The following is a 19576-nucleotide window of genomic DNA, read 5'->3' as shown; positions in this document are numbered from 1 at the left end:
CCGTCTGCAAACTTCTTCCTTTTCCTCTCAATAAGTACGCTACATTAAATAAATAAATAAATAATTGCTTTAATTTAATAGATTAAAAATGAAAGCAATGATTCTTCACAGTCATGTAAATGTATATTTGCCTGGTTTCCTTCACTGTCACCAGACTTGTTCAGGCTGACGGGTCAGTCTTGCCCCTCACAAGATGGCGGCCGCTCTGACGTACCGAGGCGGTGGGCGGAGACAGGCTGCGCAGCGTCTCGTGTATATATGTCTATGGTCTATGCGGCGTCTACTCTTTATTAAGTTATAGTTTTAGATCACAGACTTTGCGTGGGAAGTGGCGTACGCATCTTCCAGGGGCCGTTTTGTGCGTAAGCAACCTGTGGCCCCCGATGGGCCTGATTCAATCTGCCGCCCTCTGGTGGCCACACACAGAACAGTCGCTGGTACAAACCAGAAGAGGCGCTCATGAGCACTCGGGATGTCAGGTGCAGGAACGAGGAAGAAGAACATCCGCCGTCACCGAGTCGTGAATGTAGATCACTTAGAACTGAAGCATCAGCGGATGTATGGACTCATGCAGGTAAAGAGACGTGAAGCGCTCCAGGAGAAGGCTGACGACCTGCACGCGCAATTATTTCACCGAGACTCCTGCAGCTCGAGGAAGCTTCTGGATTCAAGGTGACTCCTGACATCTACTCTAACATCTACACACAGAGCTCTACACACACTGATATAATCACACACACTGAGCTCTACACACTGACATAATCACACACTGACATAATCACACTTTGAGCTCTACACACAGAGCTCTACACACTGAGCTCTACACACAGAGCTCTACACACTGACATACCTGTGTTCCAGCATATTCTTGAGTCAGCAGATTTAATCACATTTTGAATTGATCCATAAGAAATTGACAAAAGAACCAAACGTCATCAATGTTTTCTGTGACTAAGAAGTCTGTGTTCCGATCTCTCTTTCACAGAAAAATAAGAGTTGTAGAAACAATTATAAACTTAAGACGGTCATGACATTGTGTTCTTACAAGTGTATGTAAACTTTTGACCACAACTGTATGTACACACACTGAGGTCTACACACACTGAGGTCTACACACACTGAGGTCTACACACTGAGGTCTACACACTGAGGTCTACACACTGAGATCTACACACTGAGATCTACACACTGAGGTCTACACACTGAGGTCTACACACTGAGGTCTACACACTGAGATCTACACACACTGAGGTCTACACACTGAGATCTACACACACTGAGGTCTACACACTGAGATCTACACACACTGAGGTCTACACACTGAGATCTACACACTGAGATCTACACACTGAGGTCTACACACTGAGATCTACACACACGTTGTGTAATAGCAGAAGCTGCCCCCTCTGAGCCTGGTTCTGCAGGTTTCTGCCTATAAAAGAGTTTTTTGTTTCCACAGTTGCCTTTACTTGCTCATGTGGATATTTTGGGTTTTCTTTGGAAAAGTGACCTGAAATAATTTGTATTCAGTGTGAAATAAATAAAGTTGGGATTGAACTGAATTGAACTGCGATCTACACACACTGGCATCTATACACATTAACATCGACACACACTGAGATCTATACACATTAACATCGACACACACTGAGATCTATACACATTAACATCTACACACACTGAGATCTATACACATTAACATCTACACACACTGAGATCTACACACACTGAGATCTACACACTAGAAGTACACACAAAATAAGATCTACACACATTCAGAGCTATACATATAAGTTACTCTTAGAGGGGATATGTGTTACATAATCTGGCCTCTTTTTACAGATGTAGTATCTCCAGCTGTTTCAAACACAAACTCTGCAATCTGCATATCAAGATGGTGATAAAAGACGTTTCCTGTCAGAGATGAACTCTAATGAGGTGATCAGGCTCCTTCAGCATGTACGTGTCTCTCAGATGAAAGATTTACTGCACTAAGACAAAAACATGCAGTGAACCAACCTGCGTCCACACCGAACCAGCTGAATGAAACTGTCAACAAATCCTCCATCAAGCGTGTGTTTGACCTGTGGGAGGATCCATAGTTCCTACTGAATCCCTTTGTTATTATGATTAAATCTGAGGGATCTCTTATTGTTCTGGATAAATGCATAAATAACACACATTCACCTGTATGGATGTAAGGTCTACTCCGACTCATGTTCCTTTATTAGTCTATTCTTTAATTATCTTTATGTTTATTACTTTTTTTTTTATTTCTTTAATTGTTAGACAAGATTCATTCTGGAGATAAATTCTGTATATATTTCTGAGAAATTCGGTATGGAGCTGATGGAGCTGATGGAGCTGATGGAGCTGGGTGAGGCACAAGATAAACCAACTGTCTTTCATATCAGGAGCAACAGGCTGTTTTCACTAGGAACAGCCCAACACAGCACTTTGGCTCCACACTGAGTCACCAGAGATCCACTGAACCACCAGAGATCCACACTGAGTCACACTGAGCCCACCAGAGATCCACACTGAGTCACCAGAGATCCACACTGAGTCACCAGAGATCCACACTGAGCCACCAGAGATCCACACTGAGTCACCAGAGATCCACTGAGCCACCAGAGATCCACACTGAGCCACCAGAGATCCACACTGAGTCACCAGAGATCCACTGAGCCACCAGAGATCCACACTGAGTCACACTGAGTCACCAGAGATCCACTGAGCCACCAGAGATCCACACTGAGTCACACTGAGTCACCAGAGATCCACTGAGCCACCAGAGATCCACACTGAGCCACACTGAGCCCCCCACAGCACATCAGATCCACACTCATTCAGGTTTACTTTGTGTTTATTGTCAGCCAATGACAACAGTTGCAGTCCTTGGAGGAGGCATCGGGGGTTTAGCAGCATCCTACTACCTGTGCAAGATTCCACAGGTTACCAAGGTACACACACACACACACACACACACACACACACACACACACACACACACACACACACACACACACAATGTTTTTGATACTCCTAACTATTAGTTTTCTAGTACTCAGAACTCTTCCTGTAAAATCTGTCCTCCTCTCATTGTTAATACTTGTAATGATCTGGTATTTATACGTCTCATTAAACTAGGTCATTGTTTTGGAGTCCAGCAGTCGTTTTGGCGGTTGGCTTTGGTCTACGAGGAGGTCCGATGGGGCGGTGTTCGAACATGGACCGAGGGGGATTCGACCTGCCGGTGCAGTGGGACGCAACATGCTCAATATGGTGATTTCTAAGACACCAGTATCACACATTTAAAAGGACTGACTGTACAATATGACTTAGTAATCGAGGTGGTCTGTCTCTGTCTCTGTCTCTGTGTAGGTGGACGACCTCGGTCTTGGGGACGACATTCTTCCAGTCCTCTCCAGTCATGTGGCGTCTCAGAACAGATATCTGTATGTTAACAGACAGATTCACAAGATGCCTTCAGGAATAATGTGAGTTCATTTTATTTAAATGATGTTGACATTCTGAGAGCAAAACTGTGTGAAAGTTGTAGTGAGAACATCAGTCTTGGTCTAGAGCGGCTCTAGAGCGGCTCCAGAGCAGCATGCGGATCTTTGGTCCTTCTGCTGAGGCTCCCTGCTGAGCTGTGTGGAGGAACGACAATGACCAAAGTCCTTCACTTCTTCACCTCCCTGCCACAGATGGCGGCAAATATTCTCTTGACATTCAATAACCAGGATCTGCGCAACAATTGATTGCATTGAAAGCTACACTGGTCACACTCCTGGTTCTAGAAACCCAGAACTCCCGCATACCGGTGCCGATTAAATAATATTGCAGCAGCAGCCGGCGGGAGTGGATCGACAGGAAGTCCACCATTTGCCTTTAAAAATAAGATTTGCAAACGCTAGCTCCTCTGAGGGCGAATATCGTATCGGCTTCAAAACACTATTAAATGATAGAGGAGGCGCTACTGCTCAATAACTCTGTTCACTTCTTAATTAGTAGAGCAGTTTCTTTTTTATTTGGCTTCAAAGTTCCCAACGCCGAATCACGCCTCCTCGAAGCGGCTTTGAGCCCAATTTTGACCCACTAAACTTCCTCAAATATTAATTAAATTATACATCAAAACATAGCTACAGGTCTTGTGTTTTTAAGGAGGGGCTACTTTTGTCTGCTAAATAAACGGTTCTGTCTAAAATAGCCTTAACGTGCTAGGTTTACGGATCACTAGCTAATTAGCTGGGTCCTGCCCACTTTTGACCCCACCCTAGGTTTAGGGTTACAGGACCAACCCCAGCTGAAAAATGATAACGTGTGTTATGCTGGCGAGCTAACATGCTAACTCATGCTGTATGAACGCGCCGTGACGTCGGTCGGCGGCGGGGGGCAGGCCCAAAAAATTTCCTCCTTGAATTTTCTAGTTTATTTCTATGATTCAATGGTGGCTCAGGATATTCTCTTGTTCGCTACTAATTATGACTTAGAAGAGGAAAATTAAATTATCCGATCTCAGTGTGGCATGCACATAGTTGGATAAGTGCATAGTCACTCAGGCTGGGCTCAATAGTCATTTATTTGCTGTTAAAACAGCACATTTCTTTATAAAGAAAATATTCAGTGCAGCTGATTAACATATTCAGACACACAAGATGTTTTACTAACCTTCTGAAACGTCCTGCTGCAGCAGCAGAGTCAGAACTTCTTCAGGACCTTCTCCTTCCGGGTCACATTCTGCTTCATATTGGTTTGGTTGAACTGCGTTTCTCCTTAAAGTAGCAACAGATAGAATGTAAATAATAACGCATGGATCCCCGGCAGCTCAGTAGGTAGAGCATGAGACTCTCAATCTCAAGGTAGAGGGTTCATGTCCCACGCCGGGCGCCACCTTCCTGTGGGCTCACCACCTGCAGGAAGGTTCTTAATCGGAGCAATGTGATCTGGGTGACGGTGCTCAGACTGACACCCCCGCCACCCGGAAACAGGATAAGCGTGAGAAAATGGATGGATGGATGGACAATACCGCATGGCATGAGGAGAGGAAGTACTTCCTCCTCCTCCCTCCAAGATGGGCATGTGGGGCGGAGCCAGTCCAGCTCCCTGAAACCCAACAGATTCTGAATGCGGCTCAAATGACCAATAGGAATCGTGTGAAAGTGTTGAAAAAGTTGTGTGATATGACTCCTTTAACATCACGACCCCCATAGCACCCCCAAGAAATGTTTTTTTTTTTAAGTGGTTTATTTAGATTTTGTTTTTATGTGTGAAGAGTATCATTTGTTGCTAAATACACCAATAAAACATGTATTTATGTATTTTATTTTAAACTAAAAGGCAGTGTAATCTGATTCAGCCAATTGCTGCAGCGTAAGCAATAAACTTTGAACTTACAACTTCCTGTTATTACAAGTGCATTTTTCCTGGCGACTGCATAAGTTACTAATAGTAATGAAACATAGAGCCCCCCCCCCCCCCCCCCCCAAAAAAAAACCCAAACAAAACGGTGACAACATCACTGATGCCTTCGCTCTAAACTACAACAACCGACTTCTTGTTTTATTATGAATCTCATGGTGAGTGATGATTACTGCCTATTTGGTGTTTGAGAGGCGAACTGTGACTCCTGGTTCTCTCTATGCAGTGTTTATTACGATGTCATTAGATCCATAATCTTCTCCCAGTGGAGGTTTTGGTGACGGGCAGCAGGAGTTAGTGTCTTTGTGTTTGAGGCCTAAATAAAAACCTGCTGTGTGTTTTGCTTCCTGCTGCTGTTGAGGCTCCATCAGTGACATTCTTGTGTTAAAGTTTCTATTCAGTGGTGAGTGGTGGTGGTGTCAGGCTGGTAAACCTTCCATATTTATCACTTGGGATAAATATCTTGCGTATTGTGTCTCATAATATTGTTTTAAATAGCCGAGCTTTTACTGTATGTGCGCGACTGTTACGTGCGGCGTGCGTGTTGTCGCTGCTACAGTAGAAAATAAACAAGAGATCCCCAACAGCACCGTCACTGAATGATCGAGCTCCACCATAGCTCCAGCAGAAACAAATACCTGGGACCACCACTGGTGTGTGTGTGTGTGTGTGTGTGTGTGTGTGTGTGTGTGTGTGTGTGTGGGTGTGTGTGTGTGTGTGTGTGTGGTTCCATTGCAGGATGATTCATGGAAACCTGTTTCTGGGTCCAGTGAGACTTGTGATATCACAGCCCATTTGTTTCCAGGTCTGAGCTCTTAACCTGTTCTTGGCTCTTCCAGGGGACTTCTCCGGACAGTCCCTCCTTTCACTCGCCCTCTGCTCTTAAGTTTGGCTTCTGAAATCATGGTAAGAAAAAACAAGAACGAAGATGAGTCTATCCACTCGTTTGTTTCAAGGCGGCTAGGAAAAGAGGTAAGATGAACTCCTCCTCTGTTTAATGTCAAGTCAGCATTCTGTGAGAGGACGCTAACCTGTCTGTCTGTGTGTCTCCAGTTGGCAGACATAGCTGTGGACAGTCTGTGTCGTGGGGTCTTTGCAGGAGACTGTAGGAAGTTGAGCGTCCGCTCTTGTTTCCCTTCATTGTACAACGCTGAGCAGCTGCATGGTTCTGTGGTTCTGGGGATGCTGAGGGCTTCAGGTACTCTTCACTTTATCTGCTGGATCATTTGTTTGTTTGTTGATTTCAGGTTTTCTCTTTCTATGGTTTCCGGACCACACACACATTATTATTTTTACACAAAGACACACCCAGATCAGAATATAGGTGATGTGTGCACAGCAGCATGTCATCTTAAACTCCTTCCAGCTGGAATCCAACAAACCAGAGACTCTCAGCTTGTGTGTGTTTCTCTGTCTTCTGAAGACTGAGACAACTTTATAGTCCCAACGATTCAAGTCCACTTCAGCAGCTCCTCTTGAACAACTGACATGAAGGTAAAACAGCCTGGAAATCCTTGAACTGAGCTGGTTTTAGTCGTTCTAATAAGACTGACCTGCTTTTCAAAGGTCAAAAGATAGAGGGGCTCGTGAAAGTATTCCCCTCCCCCCCTTCACAATTTGTCACAATATAAACACAAATATAAAAGTATTTTTGTGGATTTTATGTGACCAACACGCCACATGGTTGTAAAGTGAAAGGACAGTGGAAAACTTTTTTTTTTTTAATTTCCAAAGTGAAAAGTGTGGCGTGCAAAGGTATTCATCTTTCATCCCAGAGTCAATACTTTGTAGAGCCTCCCACCCCTTGTTGACAGGCTGACATGGCTCGGTTGGTAGAGCAGTCAACTCCTAATCAGAATGTAGAAGGAGGACGAGCTGCAGATGAGCTGCAGATGAGCTCCCCTGAGACGGTTTCTGACAGTTTGTGCAGAAATTCTTTGGTTATGCAAAGCGATTGTTGCAGCAGCTTCTCGGGTGGCTGGTCTCAGACCATCATGGAGGTTAACATGCTGGATGTGGAGGTCCTGGGCTGATGTGGAGGTCCTGGGCTGGTGTGGAGGTCCTGGGCTGGTGTGGAGGTCCTAGGCTGGTGTGGTTACACCTGGTCTGCGGTTGTGAGGCTGGTTGGATGTACTGACAAATTCTCTGAAACACCTTTGGAGATAGCTTATGGTAGAGAAATGAACATTCAATTCAGCTCTGGTGGACATTCCTGCAGTCAGCATGCCAATTGCACACTCTCTCAAAACTTGCGACATCTGTGGCATTTTGCTGTGTGAACTGCACATTTCAGAGTGGCACTTTATTGTGGCCACCCTAAGACACACCTGTGCAATATTCATGCTCTCTAATCAGCATTGATATGCCACACCTGTGAGGTGGGATGGATTATCTCTGCTCACTCACACAGATTTAGACAGATTTGTCTACAATATTTGAGAGACATAGGTCTTTGGTGTTTATAGAAAATGTTTTACATCTGAGTTCAGCTCATGACAAATGGGAGCAAAAACAAAAGTGTTTGAAGTGTTTATATTTTTGGTCAGTTTATGTGGAGGCCTGGGGCTTGTGGATATCTGGCGTCTTCACAATCTAACTTTGGCCCTCCCTCTAGGATAGACTCCCTCTAGGATAGACTCCCTCTAGGATAGACTCCCTCTAGGATAGACTCCCTTTAGGATAGACTTCCTCTAGGATAGACTCCCTTTAGGATAGACTCCCTCTAGGATAGACTCCCTCTAGGATAGACTCCCTTTAGGATAGACTTCCTCTAGGATAGACTCCCTTTAGGATAGACTCCCTCTAGGATAGACTCCCTTTAGGATAGACTCCCTCTAGGATAGACTCCCTCTAGGATAGACTTCCTCTAGGATAGACTTCCTCTAGGATAGACTCCCTTTAGGATAGACTCCCTTTAGGAGGACTCCCTCCAGGACAGACTCCCTCTAGGATAGACTCCCTCTAGGATAGACTCCCTCCAGGATAGACTAAGTAGTCTTCCACAGTGTTGTGCAGCATAGGAAGTATTTGCATCTCAGACCATGCTCATGATGGTTAACATCTTTCCCTGTAATACTACAAATACATGGAGAAGGAACTCAAGCTTTCTTCTGGACAACAACTACAGAGAGTCTCTGAGGAATAAAATTGCCCTTCTTAAAGAAACTAACCTTTCAACAGCTCCTTCAGCTTGAGTTGCATGAGAAGCTATGAAAGCCTTTCTTAGAGGATATATTATACACACTTCATTTAAGAATAAACAAAATATGCCAAACAAGTTTATTTGGAGAAGCACATTCTGCAGAGAAAGCTCACAAACAAAATATGAACTCCACTAATTGAACCTCCCTTACACGTGTAAATATTAGTTTAGCTCTATCCTCACTGAGGCTGGCAAAACCAGTAAACCAGGGAGAGGCTATGATCACATACCAACCATCAGAAACAGGAAGTAGAGCTCGGTGACCAGTCTTGCAGAGCTGAAACCTTTTTACTCTGGTTTGTATGCTTCTGAACTGGATTCAAGCACGGATGATATTAGACCTTTCCTCACTTATTTGAACCCCCCCACCTTAAGTGAAGAACAACAACATATTTTAGATGCACACGTCACTACTGAAGGAATTGTGGAGGTCATTAGGAGTCTGTTTCCTGGCCCAGCTTTACACAAGATAAGTTTTTAAAGTGCGATGCTCCATCGCCGGCACCATTACTTCTGGGGGTCTACACAGAGGCTGGGTCCCTTCACCCATCCTGTTAGACCCCCAATACAAGTAGTTCTACCTCACAAACATCTGGGAAGATTTGTAGATAAGGTACAGAACCCTTGGATTAAAGGTAAAAAATCCGGATTATGATGGGAACTGAGTAGGAATTACATATTAATTTACAGATAATTCAATGGTGTGCCAATGATCCTGAATCTAAGCCTAACTTAAGGGATTTAAATCATAGATTTTGAAAGGAATAACAAAATTCTACACTCTTACAGAAAAGGGACAATTTAAAGTTCTGAAAGATTAAGAGGAAACTTTGACAGAAAGAAAACGGACCTTAATGACCTGATGATCATTTTTATTGATGCTCACTAAAGTAAATATGTCCTGTTGTATTGCTCCTTCAATGACTCAGAACTTCATTTCTTATGAATGTTTTTAGATGGTGTGACCTGCATTAAAAACTGTATTTCTTCAAATCACCTCCAGATAAACACTGAACCAAACTGAAACTCTGATCATTGCTCCTGATCAAAAGATTCTGCTAATCAAAACCCACCTTTGTGCCCTGGGCTCGTCCAGGCACCAGCCTCAGGAACCTCGGGAACCTCAGGAACCTCGGGGATAGGTTTGATCAGGCCATGTCTTCAGAGGGTCACTCCCAACAGCTGAACAAAAACTGCTTTAGCCATCTGAGAAATACTTCAGGAAGATGCTGTCAAAAGTGGACCTTTGAAAATATCATCCATTCTTTCTTTTAGTCTCGTCTTAACTACTGCAATTCTACTTCCACTTGCTTTAATGAGACCGTCCTGGGCAGAGTTCATGTTGAACAAAATTCAGCTGCCAGACTTTTGACAGCTTCGCCCAAAACAGCCCCCCCGTCCTTTCAGGCTGTAGCCCCCAGACTAGGGAATGAATTGCCCCTGTCCCTCCTCACACTCAAATCCACCGACTCTTTTAAAAAACACTTTATGACTTTTCTATTTAAAAAAGCTTTTGGTTACATTTATTTTCCACTTTTACTATGTATATTATGAAATTGTTATGTTTTGTTTTTATTGCTCCCATTTTATGTACAGCACTCTGTGATTTTTATCTGTGAAAAGTACTATGTAAATAAACTTTACTTACTTACTTAAATGAATTGTCTATAAAGTCCCACAGTGCAGGATTTGGTCAGGACAAATGGCAGAGGGAGTGTTGTCTATTTATATCTGAATAGGATCGGCTTGACATTTGCCACTCCCAGAGGAAATGCACTAACTCTCATGTGTGGTGAGAGTTTGGGTGGTAGAGCATTTGTCCGCTTCTTCATTACACCAAAACAAAAAGCACATTATTTTGGAGGGGAAGCTACATGCTGGAGACGGTGTGGACATCAGGAAGCCTATCACTGGCATGTCTTCTGGGAGTGTCCAGCGGTCAAATCTGTCTGAACAGAGCTTCACAAAGTATTAACGGTCATATTTTACACTGTCAGATTGTCAGACACTCCTCATATGACGCATTGGTGATCACCATCAATCAGCCATTAGTGCATCTAGTGTACAGTGAATACAGACTAACGTTTAATATATAATCCAGTTCAGCATCAACCAAACTAACCATAATTTACCTTGTGCACTATGGATTATTGCAAGATTTCTCACAAATTGATCAACATATTTAAGTCAACTTCACATATCTTTACTTAGGATATTATACGGTCCATTTTTGACACATTATGCTAAAAGATTTATACATTTATTTGTTTGATAATGAGCAGGTCCCACCCCTGAAGTCGCCCCAGGGCCTCTGGCTCAGAAGGCTGTTCAGGAGTCATGGGCCCAGTGGTCACTGAAGAGAGGAGTCCAGTCCCTCCCAGAATCCATCGCTGAGTATCTACAAGCAAGTGGACGAGTGCAGCTTCACAGAGACGCAGCAGTGAAGCACATTGTCCCCTCGGCCTCTGGATGGAAGGTTAGTGCTCAAAAGATTCGACGCAACAATTACAACAAACCAGTGTGTCGTATGAGAGTGGACCACAGGATGCTTAAAACTAGTGACATCCTCTGTCCATGCAACAAGTAAATTTCACTTGATAAAAAAATCTTGAAATAGGATTTTCAAATCTAGATTTAAGATTATACTGGAAAATTAAAGACAAAAAGTAAATCACTTTTAAAGTAAGGTAAGTTATCTATCATGTCCAAAAATAAGATTTTAAATCTTGGCAATTACAAAATAATTTTCTGTGTATTTGTGGGAGTGCACTGCAGTGATGTCCACACTTTACTTTGGAATTCAGTCACTAGACCTGAAATAAAATCTTGCCCCACCAAGTATTTACATCTAGAAATGCGACTGTTTATATTGTATTGTTACTAGGACAGGTTGTAAGAATGAATCAAAGGGATTCTAACAACTGTGTGTGTGTGTGTGTGTGTGTGTGTGTGTGTGTGTGTGTGTGTGTGTGTGTGTGTGTGTGTGTGTGTGTGTGTGTGTGTGTGTGTGTGTGTGTGTGTGTGTGTGTGTGTGTGTGTGTGTGTGTGTGTGTGTGTGTGTGTGTGTGTGTGTAGGTCCACTTGGAGGACGGAGTGGTGTCAGCTGACCATGTTATCTCTGCACTACCTGCTAAAGGTAAGTAAGTTTTCTTTGTATAAGCAGCAGGGTAAAGCACTCATTATCATTATTATTCATAATAATGGTGCATTTTGGATTATTTTTATTATTAACATTATTATTATTATTAATATTGTTATTATTATGACGGTACATATGTAACCGGTGTGTCATACTCTGCGTTTTGTGCGTGGTGTTGAGGGAGAGACTCAGACACAGATCACTTTGGAGGCAGACTCCATTTAATGTGATGAGCAGTGTGAATAAAGGAATATATCCTCCAGTCAGTCAACTCCACATAAACATGTGTCATGGGGCACAAAGCCCCTTTTTACTAACGGGGGGGTCCACAGGGGGTTAGCTCTGTTGGACAAAACATGCAACAAGTGGTTTGTGATAAAAACTTATTTATTAAATGGTCAATAAAATACTACTACTAATAATAAACAAGTATTAAAATGTTAAGATAAATCCCAGCCTTCTACAAACTACATGGGTCCGTTCATCAGTTCATCGGTCTCCCCCAGGTGGGTTCCACTCCAGGTCTTGGGGTGTATTCCACCCCCACAGTGAGCTCTGCTCCCGAGTACAGTTCCGCTCCAGGTCTTGGGGTGTGCTGTGCTCCGCTCCCGAGAGGTGCGCTCTGCTCTGAGGACACAATCACGCTGTCAGAGCGTTTACCCAGTGGGGGTACCAGGGGCCTCGTTTATCAAACATTGCGTAGGATTCCTACTAAAAATGTACGCATGTCCAAACGTTGAAAATGATGTCCCCCCCAAAAAATTGGGATCAGTAAAACCGTGTGTACGCACATCTGCACGCACTTTCCTTTTATAGATCCCAGTCCACCTTAAAGGTTGCCAGTTCAAATCCTGCCCTCAACACGCCCACTTCCTACCAGAAATGGTCAATGCAAAGGGGCTCAGCAACATTTCTGCCTCTCATTCAGCCTGTTGATCGACGGCATTTGACACTAAATCCTCACAGAAAAGATGAAGAAAAGGATTTTTATGGAGAGAGACATAGTGATGGAGGAGGTGGAGGTCAGGACATGATATTATTTGTTGTCACAGCAGTGGAATCACTGATCACATAAACAACAAGCGATCTGCAGCTCGTCGTCACGGCTGTAAATAGTGTGAGAACCACAGAGAGATCAGTGACTGTAGAGGTGGAGAAGAAGAATCTGAGCTGAAGGTGGAGGCCAGAGGAGAGTGACATCATGGAGGTCAGAGGAGAGTGACATCATGGAGGTCAGAGAAGAGTGACATCATGGAGGCCAGAGGAGAGTGACATCCTGGAGGCCAGAGGAGAGTGACATCATGGAGGTCAGAGGAGAGTGAGTGACATCATGGAGACCAGAGGAGAGTGAGTGACATCATGGAGACCAGAGGAGAGTGAGTGACATGGAGGCCAGAGGAGAGTGACATCATGGAGACCAGAGGAGAGTGACATCATGGAGACCAGAGGAGAGTGACATCATGGAAGTCAGAGGAGAGTGACATCATGGAGACCAGAGGAGAGTGACATCATGGAGGTCAGAGGAGAGTGACATCATGGAGGCCAGAGGAGGGTGACATCATGGAGACCAGAGGAGAGTGACATCATGGAGGTCAGAGGAGAGTGACATCATGGAGGTCAGAGGAGGGTGACATCATGGAGGTCAGAGGAGAGTGACATCATGGAGGTCAGAGGAGAGTGACATCATGTAGGTCAGAGGAGAGTGACATCATGGAGGGCAGCACCAGAGCTCACTGCTGGGAGCAAAAACAGGCTCCATGGTTGTGACGGCCGGCGTGTTGAACTTCCCTGAAGTTCCACCAGACTGAGGACTGCCACTTTGGGACATTGACGGACATAAGACCACGTCCTGTTCACGTCACACAGCCACATTAGCTTTCCACAATGCTAACTGGGAAAGCTAACGTTAGCTTCCTAACTTATTCACACTGTGACGGGAGAAACTTGCAGCCAAGTAATAATCCGAACCGTCATCACAGCCAATCATAATGTGCTATGGCATCGGAAGGCGCAGGCCCAAGTCCCGCCCCGGACAGATGTGGCAGCTCAGGCGCAGGCCCAAGCCCCACCCTGGACAGATGTGGTACCTCCAGTAGGTCTGTACGTGAGTCACGCAGACAATGACAATGACACCACACCTGCGTTGCTCACAGCACCACTCAGGCCACGTTTTACACGGACCTGGGTTTTTACAAAAACTGATCTTTCCCCCTCTACCTTTAAAAAAAAATCTTCATTTACACGGATCCGCATATACACCATGTGCTCTTTAAAGGAAGCTCTGGAACAAGAACAAAACCAAGATACTTGTAGCTGCTGACACATTCTACTTGTTTACCCTGAGTGGTGATTCCTGGAAGGCTGTCTGGTCATTTCCAGTGAGTAAAGACCGTAACTTCTGTTTCCTCTGCAGTGAAGACGAGCTTCACACTGTGCAGGCGAGATCGGGCGAGATTGAAAGCAGACTGTAAAAACCCGAACACCTGAACCAGGGATTAAGAACAACAGTAAATGATAGTGGTACGATGCATTTGGTAGAATATTGCACAGGTCATTCACATAAATGGAAAATGAAATGGTCTGAGGACCGAGCCCTGTGGCACCATTTGGTAAAGAATTTGAGCCGCCCATTTGAATGGACTGGTATTTATTTGACAGGTAGTCGACAAACCAGCTGACAGCTTGCATAGAGACGCCAATCCTAGTTACAGTTTTAACTAGAAGAGAGTGATCCACAGTGTCAAAAGTCTTTGAAAGGTCAATTATTAAGTGCAGTACATTATTTCTTGACATCCAATGCATAAATCAAATAATTTAAAACTTTTAAAGTGGCTGTAACCGTGCTGTGCTGCTTTCTAAAATCAGATTACCTCTCACACGGAGATCAGTAACACAAGGGGGGGGGGGGGGGGGGGGTTAAGAGCATGGAGGGGCAGTGTCGCAGTATAATGAACGTAGGGGTACAAACTCAAGGTAAAGTTCCACATACTGACTCCGAGGCCCAACTTCTCAGGTATTAACTGAAATAAACAAAAATAAAATAAACTTAAGGTACACAGATTTTGTGTAAATATAACAAAAACTCATGTAAAAACATTACATACATACATACATATAATTGACCCTGTTACACATAAAAATGAATGAAACTTTGGAGACTTATTCAATTTATTATCCATTGTATTTTCTTTTCTATTTATTCTGTGTGTTCTATTCTGCATGGATCAACGTTTTAAAATAGTTTCCCTCTGCGATTCTATTCTATTCTATTCTAATCTATTCTTTTAACACCGTCTCTGGATTTTCTTGTTTGTTCAGGTTGGGTGCATCTCACAGAAAATTACAACAGTTGCATTACAGAAAATTACACCACAATCTCTCATCCAATTACAAGATTGTTTTATTTTTTCTGTCAAAAATATTCAGCAAATGACTTCCTGTGTAACCCTCATGACTTTGTGTGACTCCAAAGACCACACTGGAAGAACACAATGAGCCCCAATCCTCGCCCTGTGGTCCACTAACATACAAACCACTGTCAGAGAAAACATCAACACAGAAATCGTAAAAAACTGTTGTCATGGAAACAATCATCATGGAAACAATCATCATGAAAACAATCATCATGGAAACCATCGTCGTGGAAACCATCGTCATGGAAACCATCGTCATGGAAACCATTGCACTAGAAACATGAGCTCATTAGCATATCAGAACTTGGTGACACTTGCTTTGAGTTTCTCTGAATAACAATGTCGTTGTTTTTGCAAACAATTTTAACTTCAATATTTCATTTTGCGGAAACCACATAACTCAATATTTACTTAAAGTGAATTTAGTAAAAGTCCTCTTAACGTGTCAGTTTGTGGTGTTGAGCTGTTGACCTTAAACTAGATTAACATACAGTATAACCAGCAAAAGGTTCCTTTCCATGTCTGTGAAGTCAGGAGACTCAGAGCGGCTCCCTGAAGAACTCCACCAACAGACAGGAGGAGGTTCACCACGATGCTGAACTGTTCCTTTAAATCCACACAGGAACATCATGTTTGCTCCGGGGGGAGTCGACACCGTTGAGGGTCATATGATCCCTCCAGAGGATCGAGATTCAGGTCCAGGGTTCGGTTCAGGAGCTCCTCGGTTTATAGTTCCAGTGTGATGATTTAAAAAGAAAGAACCAGGTTAATCATTATTTACAGATAAGAAGTTCCATCAATGATTTTTTTTTAAATTTTCAATGGACTATTCCAAGATGACAACGCCAGGACTCAATCGTTCAAATTGTACCAGAGTGGTTGAAGCAGGAGGCTTGATTTCCACACCTGGACGGCCACCAGAGTCCAGACTGTGTCCTCACTGAGAATCTCTGGGATGTGCTGGAGAGGCTTGGTGCAGTGGTCCGACTCTGCCATCATCACTACCAGATTGTTGTGAGAAATTAGTTTGGATGGAAATAAATTTGACACTGACGTCGTAAAAGCTAATTAAAACAATGCCACAGCGAATATCCGCTGTAATCCAAGCTACAGGCCGTCCAACCCAACATTAGGTTGTGACATGTATCTTAGGTTTTTAAAAATCTGTATTAATCCTAAATCACAGGGTCTGAACTTATGGAACACCACCTCTGTTCCTCTGTTCCAGCAGAGCAGTAACACATGTTTGTTTCTCCAGCTCTCGCTTCAGCTCTGCCCTCGTCCTGCCAGCCTCTGGTCCAGCAGCTCCAGGACATCACCAGTGTCACAGTCGCCGTGGTGAACCTGGAGTATGATGGATCCATCCTCCCTGTACAGGTGGGAAATACAATAAACCCATTTAATGCTATTCTTGGTTATTTTAGAGCCACAAACCTCAACTTCCTTTAAAACATTATTTACTCCATTCAAAGTAACTTTACTACAGAAAACTGGAAATGGTAGTAGAATGATTATTTGGAGATCTGGAGCTGCTGTTCCTCCTCCTCCTCCTCCTCCTCCTCCTCTTCCCCTTCCCAACCTCTCAGTCATTCTGATGTTACATGTTATGGGAATCTTGTTTTTGTTTTCAGTTAACAATTAGAGGTTGTGAGGATTGATTTTAAGAGAATGTTATTATAATATTCTTGCCAGGAGAGACAATATCACAGTACCACTGAGCTTGTATGTACCGGTGCCCACTAGATTTGCCAAACAATGAAGTCCGAGGAGTGCCTCAAGGCTGAAATGTTTTGAAAATTATCCTAGTGCTTCCTGCACTCCAGACGTGGAAGGTTACAAAAAGTGGCACAGGGGTTCTAAAAGTGCTGACACAGCACATCCTTGAAACAGACTGTGAACTTGCACATCATTCCTTGAGACAGAAGCAAATTTTAGTTTGAATTCTTCAATGATAATAATAATAATTAATACAAAACTATATCAAATTGTACAAAACATTAGTCACTAAATAAACGTTCAGTCCACAGGACCTCCTGAAACCACACGTTATTATTATTGATATTAATTCTAACATTGGAGCAGTTAATGTTTTAACTGTGTGTGTGTGTGTGTGTGTGTGTGTGTGTGTGTGTGTGTGTGTGTGTGTGTGTGTGTGTGTGTGTGTGTGTGTGTGTGTGTGTGTGTGTGTGTGTGTGTGTGTGTGTGTGTGTGTGTGTGTGTGTGTGTGTGTGTGTGTGTGTGTGTGTGTGTGTGTTCCTTCCTTCCTTCAGGGTTTTGGTCACCTCGTCCCTTCATCAGAGGACCTCGCTCTGCTCGGAGTGGTCTATGATTCTGTTCCCTTTCCTCAACACAACAGACCCGATGGACTGACCACCAGACTAACAGTACAATACACACACACACACACACACACACACACACACACACACACCGGTTGCTGGTGGACTTCTCAGACAGGTTGTAATTTATAAACCGTAAAACAGGAAGTAAATGAAAATCAGTAAGACATCATCTCTCCTCTGCACGCTGACGCAGATCTGACTCAGCAACTAACAAGAGATTAAATTGTTGTAACTGTTAATATTAATATTAATATTAATATATTTAGCAGCCCACAGCTTCTGTGGTCCAGAGAGTGAAAGCTTCAACTCCCACATCTTTCTTCTCCAGGTCATGATGGGAGGGGCCTGGTTCCACGAGGTGCTCGGGGCCCCAGAAACCGTATCAGAGGAGCATCTTCTGAGCAGAGCCGTGGAGGCGGTGCGTTGTCACCTGGGAGTCGCGGCGGAGCCCAGCTGGAGCCACGTTTCTCTGCAGGAGGTGCGTCACGCTGTTGGTGTGCTTCTCATCACATAGTGTGGACTTGTTAACACACCGGGGACTGGAGGGGACAGCCAATCACAGGTCAACACATTTTGTTTGCGGAACCAAGTTAGCATTGCTAGCATGCCAGCCGTTAGCTCACATCGATGCTAACTAGCCTGGCAGGCCGCAGCATCACTCAGTGGGGCACACAGACAAACCACCACCCAGGTCGGTGCCCTCATACTGGTGTTTCTGGATACTTGCCGAACCAAGATAGTATCTGTGAGTTCTGGAGCGTCTCCATGGCAACAGACGCTGCCCTCCTTTGATCTCTTCCATGAGGTGCCTCTCCCATCCACTTTGTATGGGACTTTTTTTTTCGCAGTTTTCTGGGATTCATTCGGAGACGGTGAGTCGTTAACGTCACAAAATCTGATGAATTGAGTTAACGGGTCAGTCGTTTTTGTGAAAAGTTGGTAAAATACTTACATACATACATACAAACCAATAAATACACACAGACAAAAACATAACCTTACCCCAACCCTCATTGGCGAAGGTAAAAAAGAATGTACATCATGTAATTTTTTAAATAAGGTTTAGTTGGAAAAAGTTGAAGTTCTGGAGGGAATCTAATGGATCATTTCTCTCTTGAAGTTGGTTAAAAGTCTCACTTCATTAGCTGAACACACAGATGACTCAAACACATGGAGAGCACAGACAGCCCCACATCAGGAGCACATTTTGTGGTCAGAAACGGTGAACTAAAGTGTTGTTTTGTTGTTTCCACCAGGACTGTATACCGCAGTATTATCTGGGACACTTTGGGAAAGTGGGTGAGTATTTTCTGCCTGTCGCTGCACCCCCCACCTGAGAACGCAGCACTTTGACATGTGGCGTTTGTCTCCCTCTCCAGAGGCCATGCGTGAGTTCATCAGGACAAATAACCTCCGTCTCTCTCTGACCGGCTCGTCCTACGACGGAGTGTCGGTGAACGACGTGGTCTTCAGTGCACGAAGAACTGCACAGCAGTTTGGAACCACATGAACCTGATGTATGTGCTTTGGAAGGGTCCACATTGTGCTGTGAAGAAATCACTTTTACACTGACTGATTGCAGTTTTTCTCGTTTCAGTTGGCCTGCCGTCACTCATACGATCAGTCCTTCAGCTGAAGCATATCATCGCACTGTTTGTGTCTGCAGTCAACATCCTGCTGCATTGGGTCGCTGCAGGAAATAAATTTGTAAAAAAAAAAAATTGTGATTTTGACATCTTGAGTTGGCTTTGATTGTGGGAGGTTAGTGTCTTTTACTCACAATATACATATCACACCAATCACTGCGGACTGAACACAGTGAAACCTTCAGATTCAAACACAAACTTTCATTCCAGCTCTAACGACCCGAGTGAAAGGCAATCTGACGAATCGGGTTGTTGAAAGTCTCTGGAAGAGTGAATATGGTTTTATTTCCACCTGAAGAGGAGCAGGACTGCCGGCTCACCAGCATCGTCATGGTGTTGCTGGTGAAGTGCTTTATAATATTTACAGGAAAACACCTTTCTCTCCATCCACGAACAGTAGAGCTTCATTG

General features: G+C 43.8%; 1 protein-coding gene across 6 annotated transcripts; it reads left to right on the top strand.

Moving 5' to 3' along the window:
* Positions 1-465: 465 nt before the first annotated feature.
* On the top strand, positions 466-19252 carry ppox (protoporphyrinogen oxidase). Of its 6 annotated transcripts, none has more exons than XM_080471512.1 (15): positions 478-672; positions 1843-1938; positions 2877-2963; positions 3151-3285; positions 3385-3500; positions 6264-6396; positions 6478-6622; positions 10909-11102; positions 11702-11762; positions 16437-16555; positions 17449-17562; positions 17849-17998; positions 18777-18819; positions 18900-19037; positions 19103-19229. In XM_080471512.1, exons 2-14 carry the CDS (start codon positions 1924-1926, stop codon positions 19028-19030), a joined length of 1443 nt encoding a protein of 480 aa, XP_080327638.1. In that variant the 5' UTR covers positions 478-672; positions 1843-1923; the 3' UTR covers positions 19031-19037; positions 19103-19229. The 6 variants fall into 6 exon arrangements, with proteins under 6 accessions (XP_080327640.1, XP_080327639.1, XP_080327638.1 ...); XM_080471511.1 differs by having other exon boundaries at positions 529-672; positions 19118-19252; XM_080471514.1 differs by lacking the exon at positions 1843-1938 and having other exon boundaries at positions 466-672.
* The last annotated feature ends 324 nt before the right edge of the window (positions 19253-19576 follow it).

The sequence above is a fragment of the Lipophrys pholis genome, assembly GCF_963383615.2.
Source record: "Lipophrys pholis genome assembly, chromosome: 9".
In the NCBI taxonomy this organism is placed as follows: domain Eukaryota; kingdom Metazoa; phylum Chordata; class Actinopteri; order Blenniiformes; family Blenniidae; genus Lipophrys; species Lipophrys pholis.
Note: the sequence above shows the minus strand (reverse complement) of the source record. Positions and strands in the feature narration are given on the sequence as shown.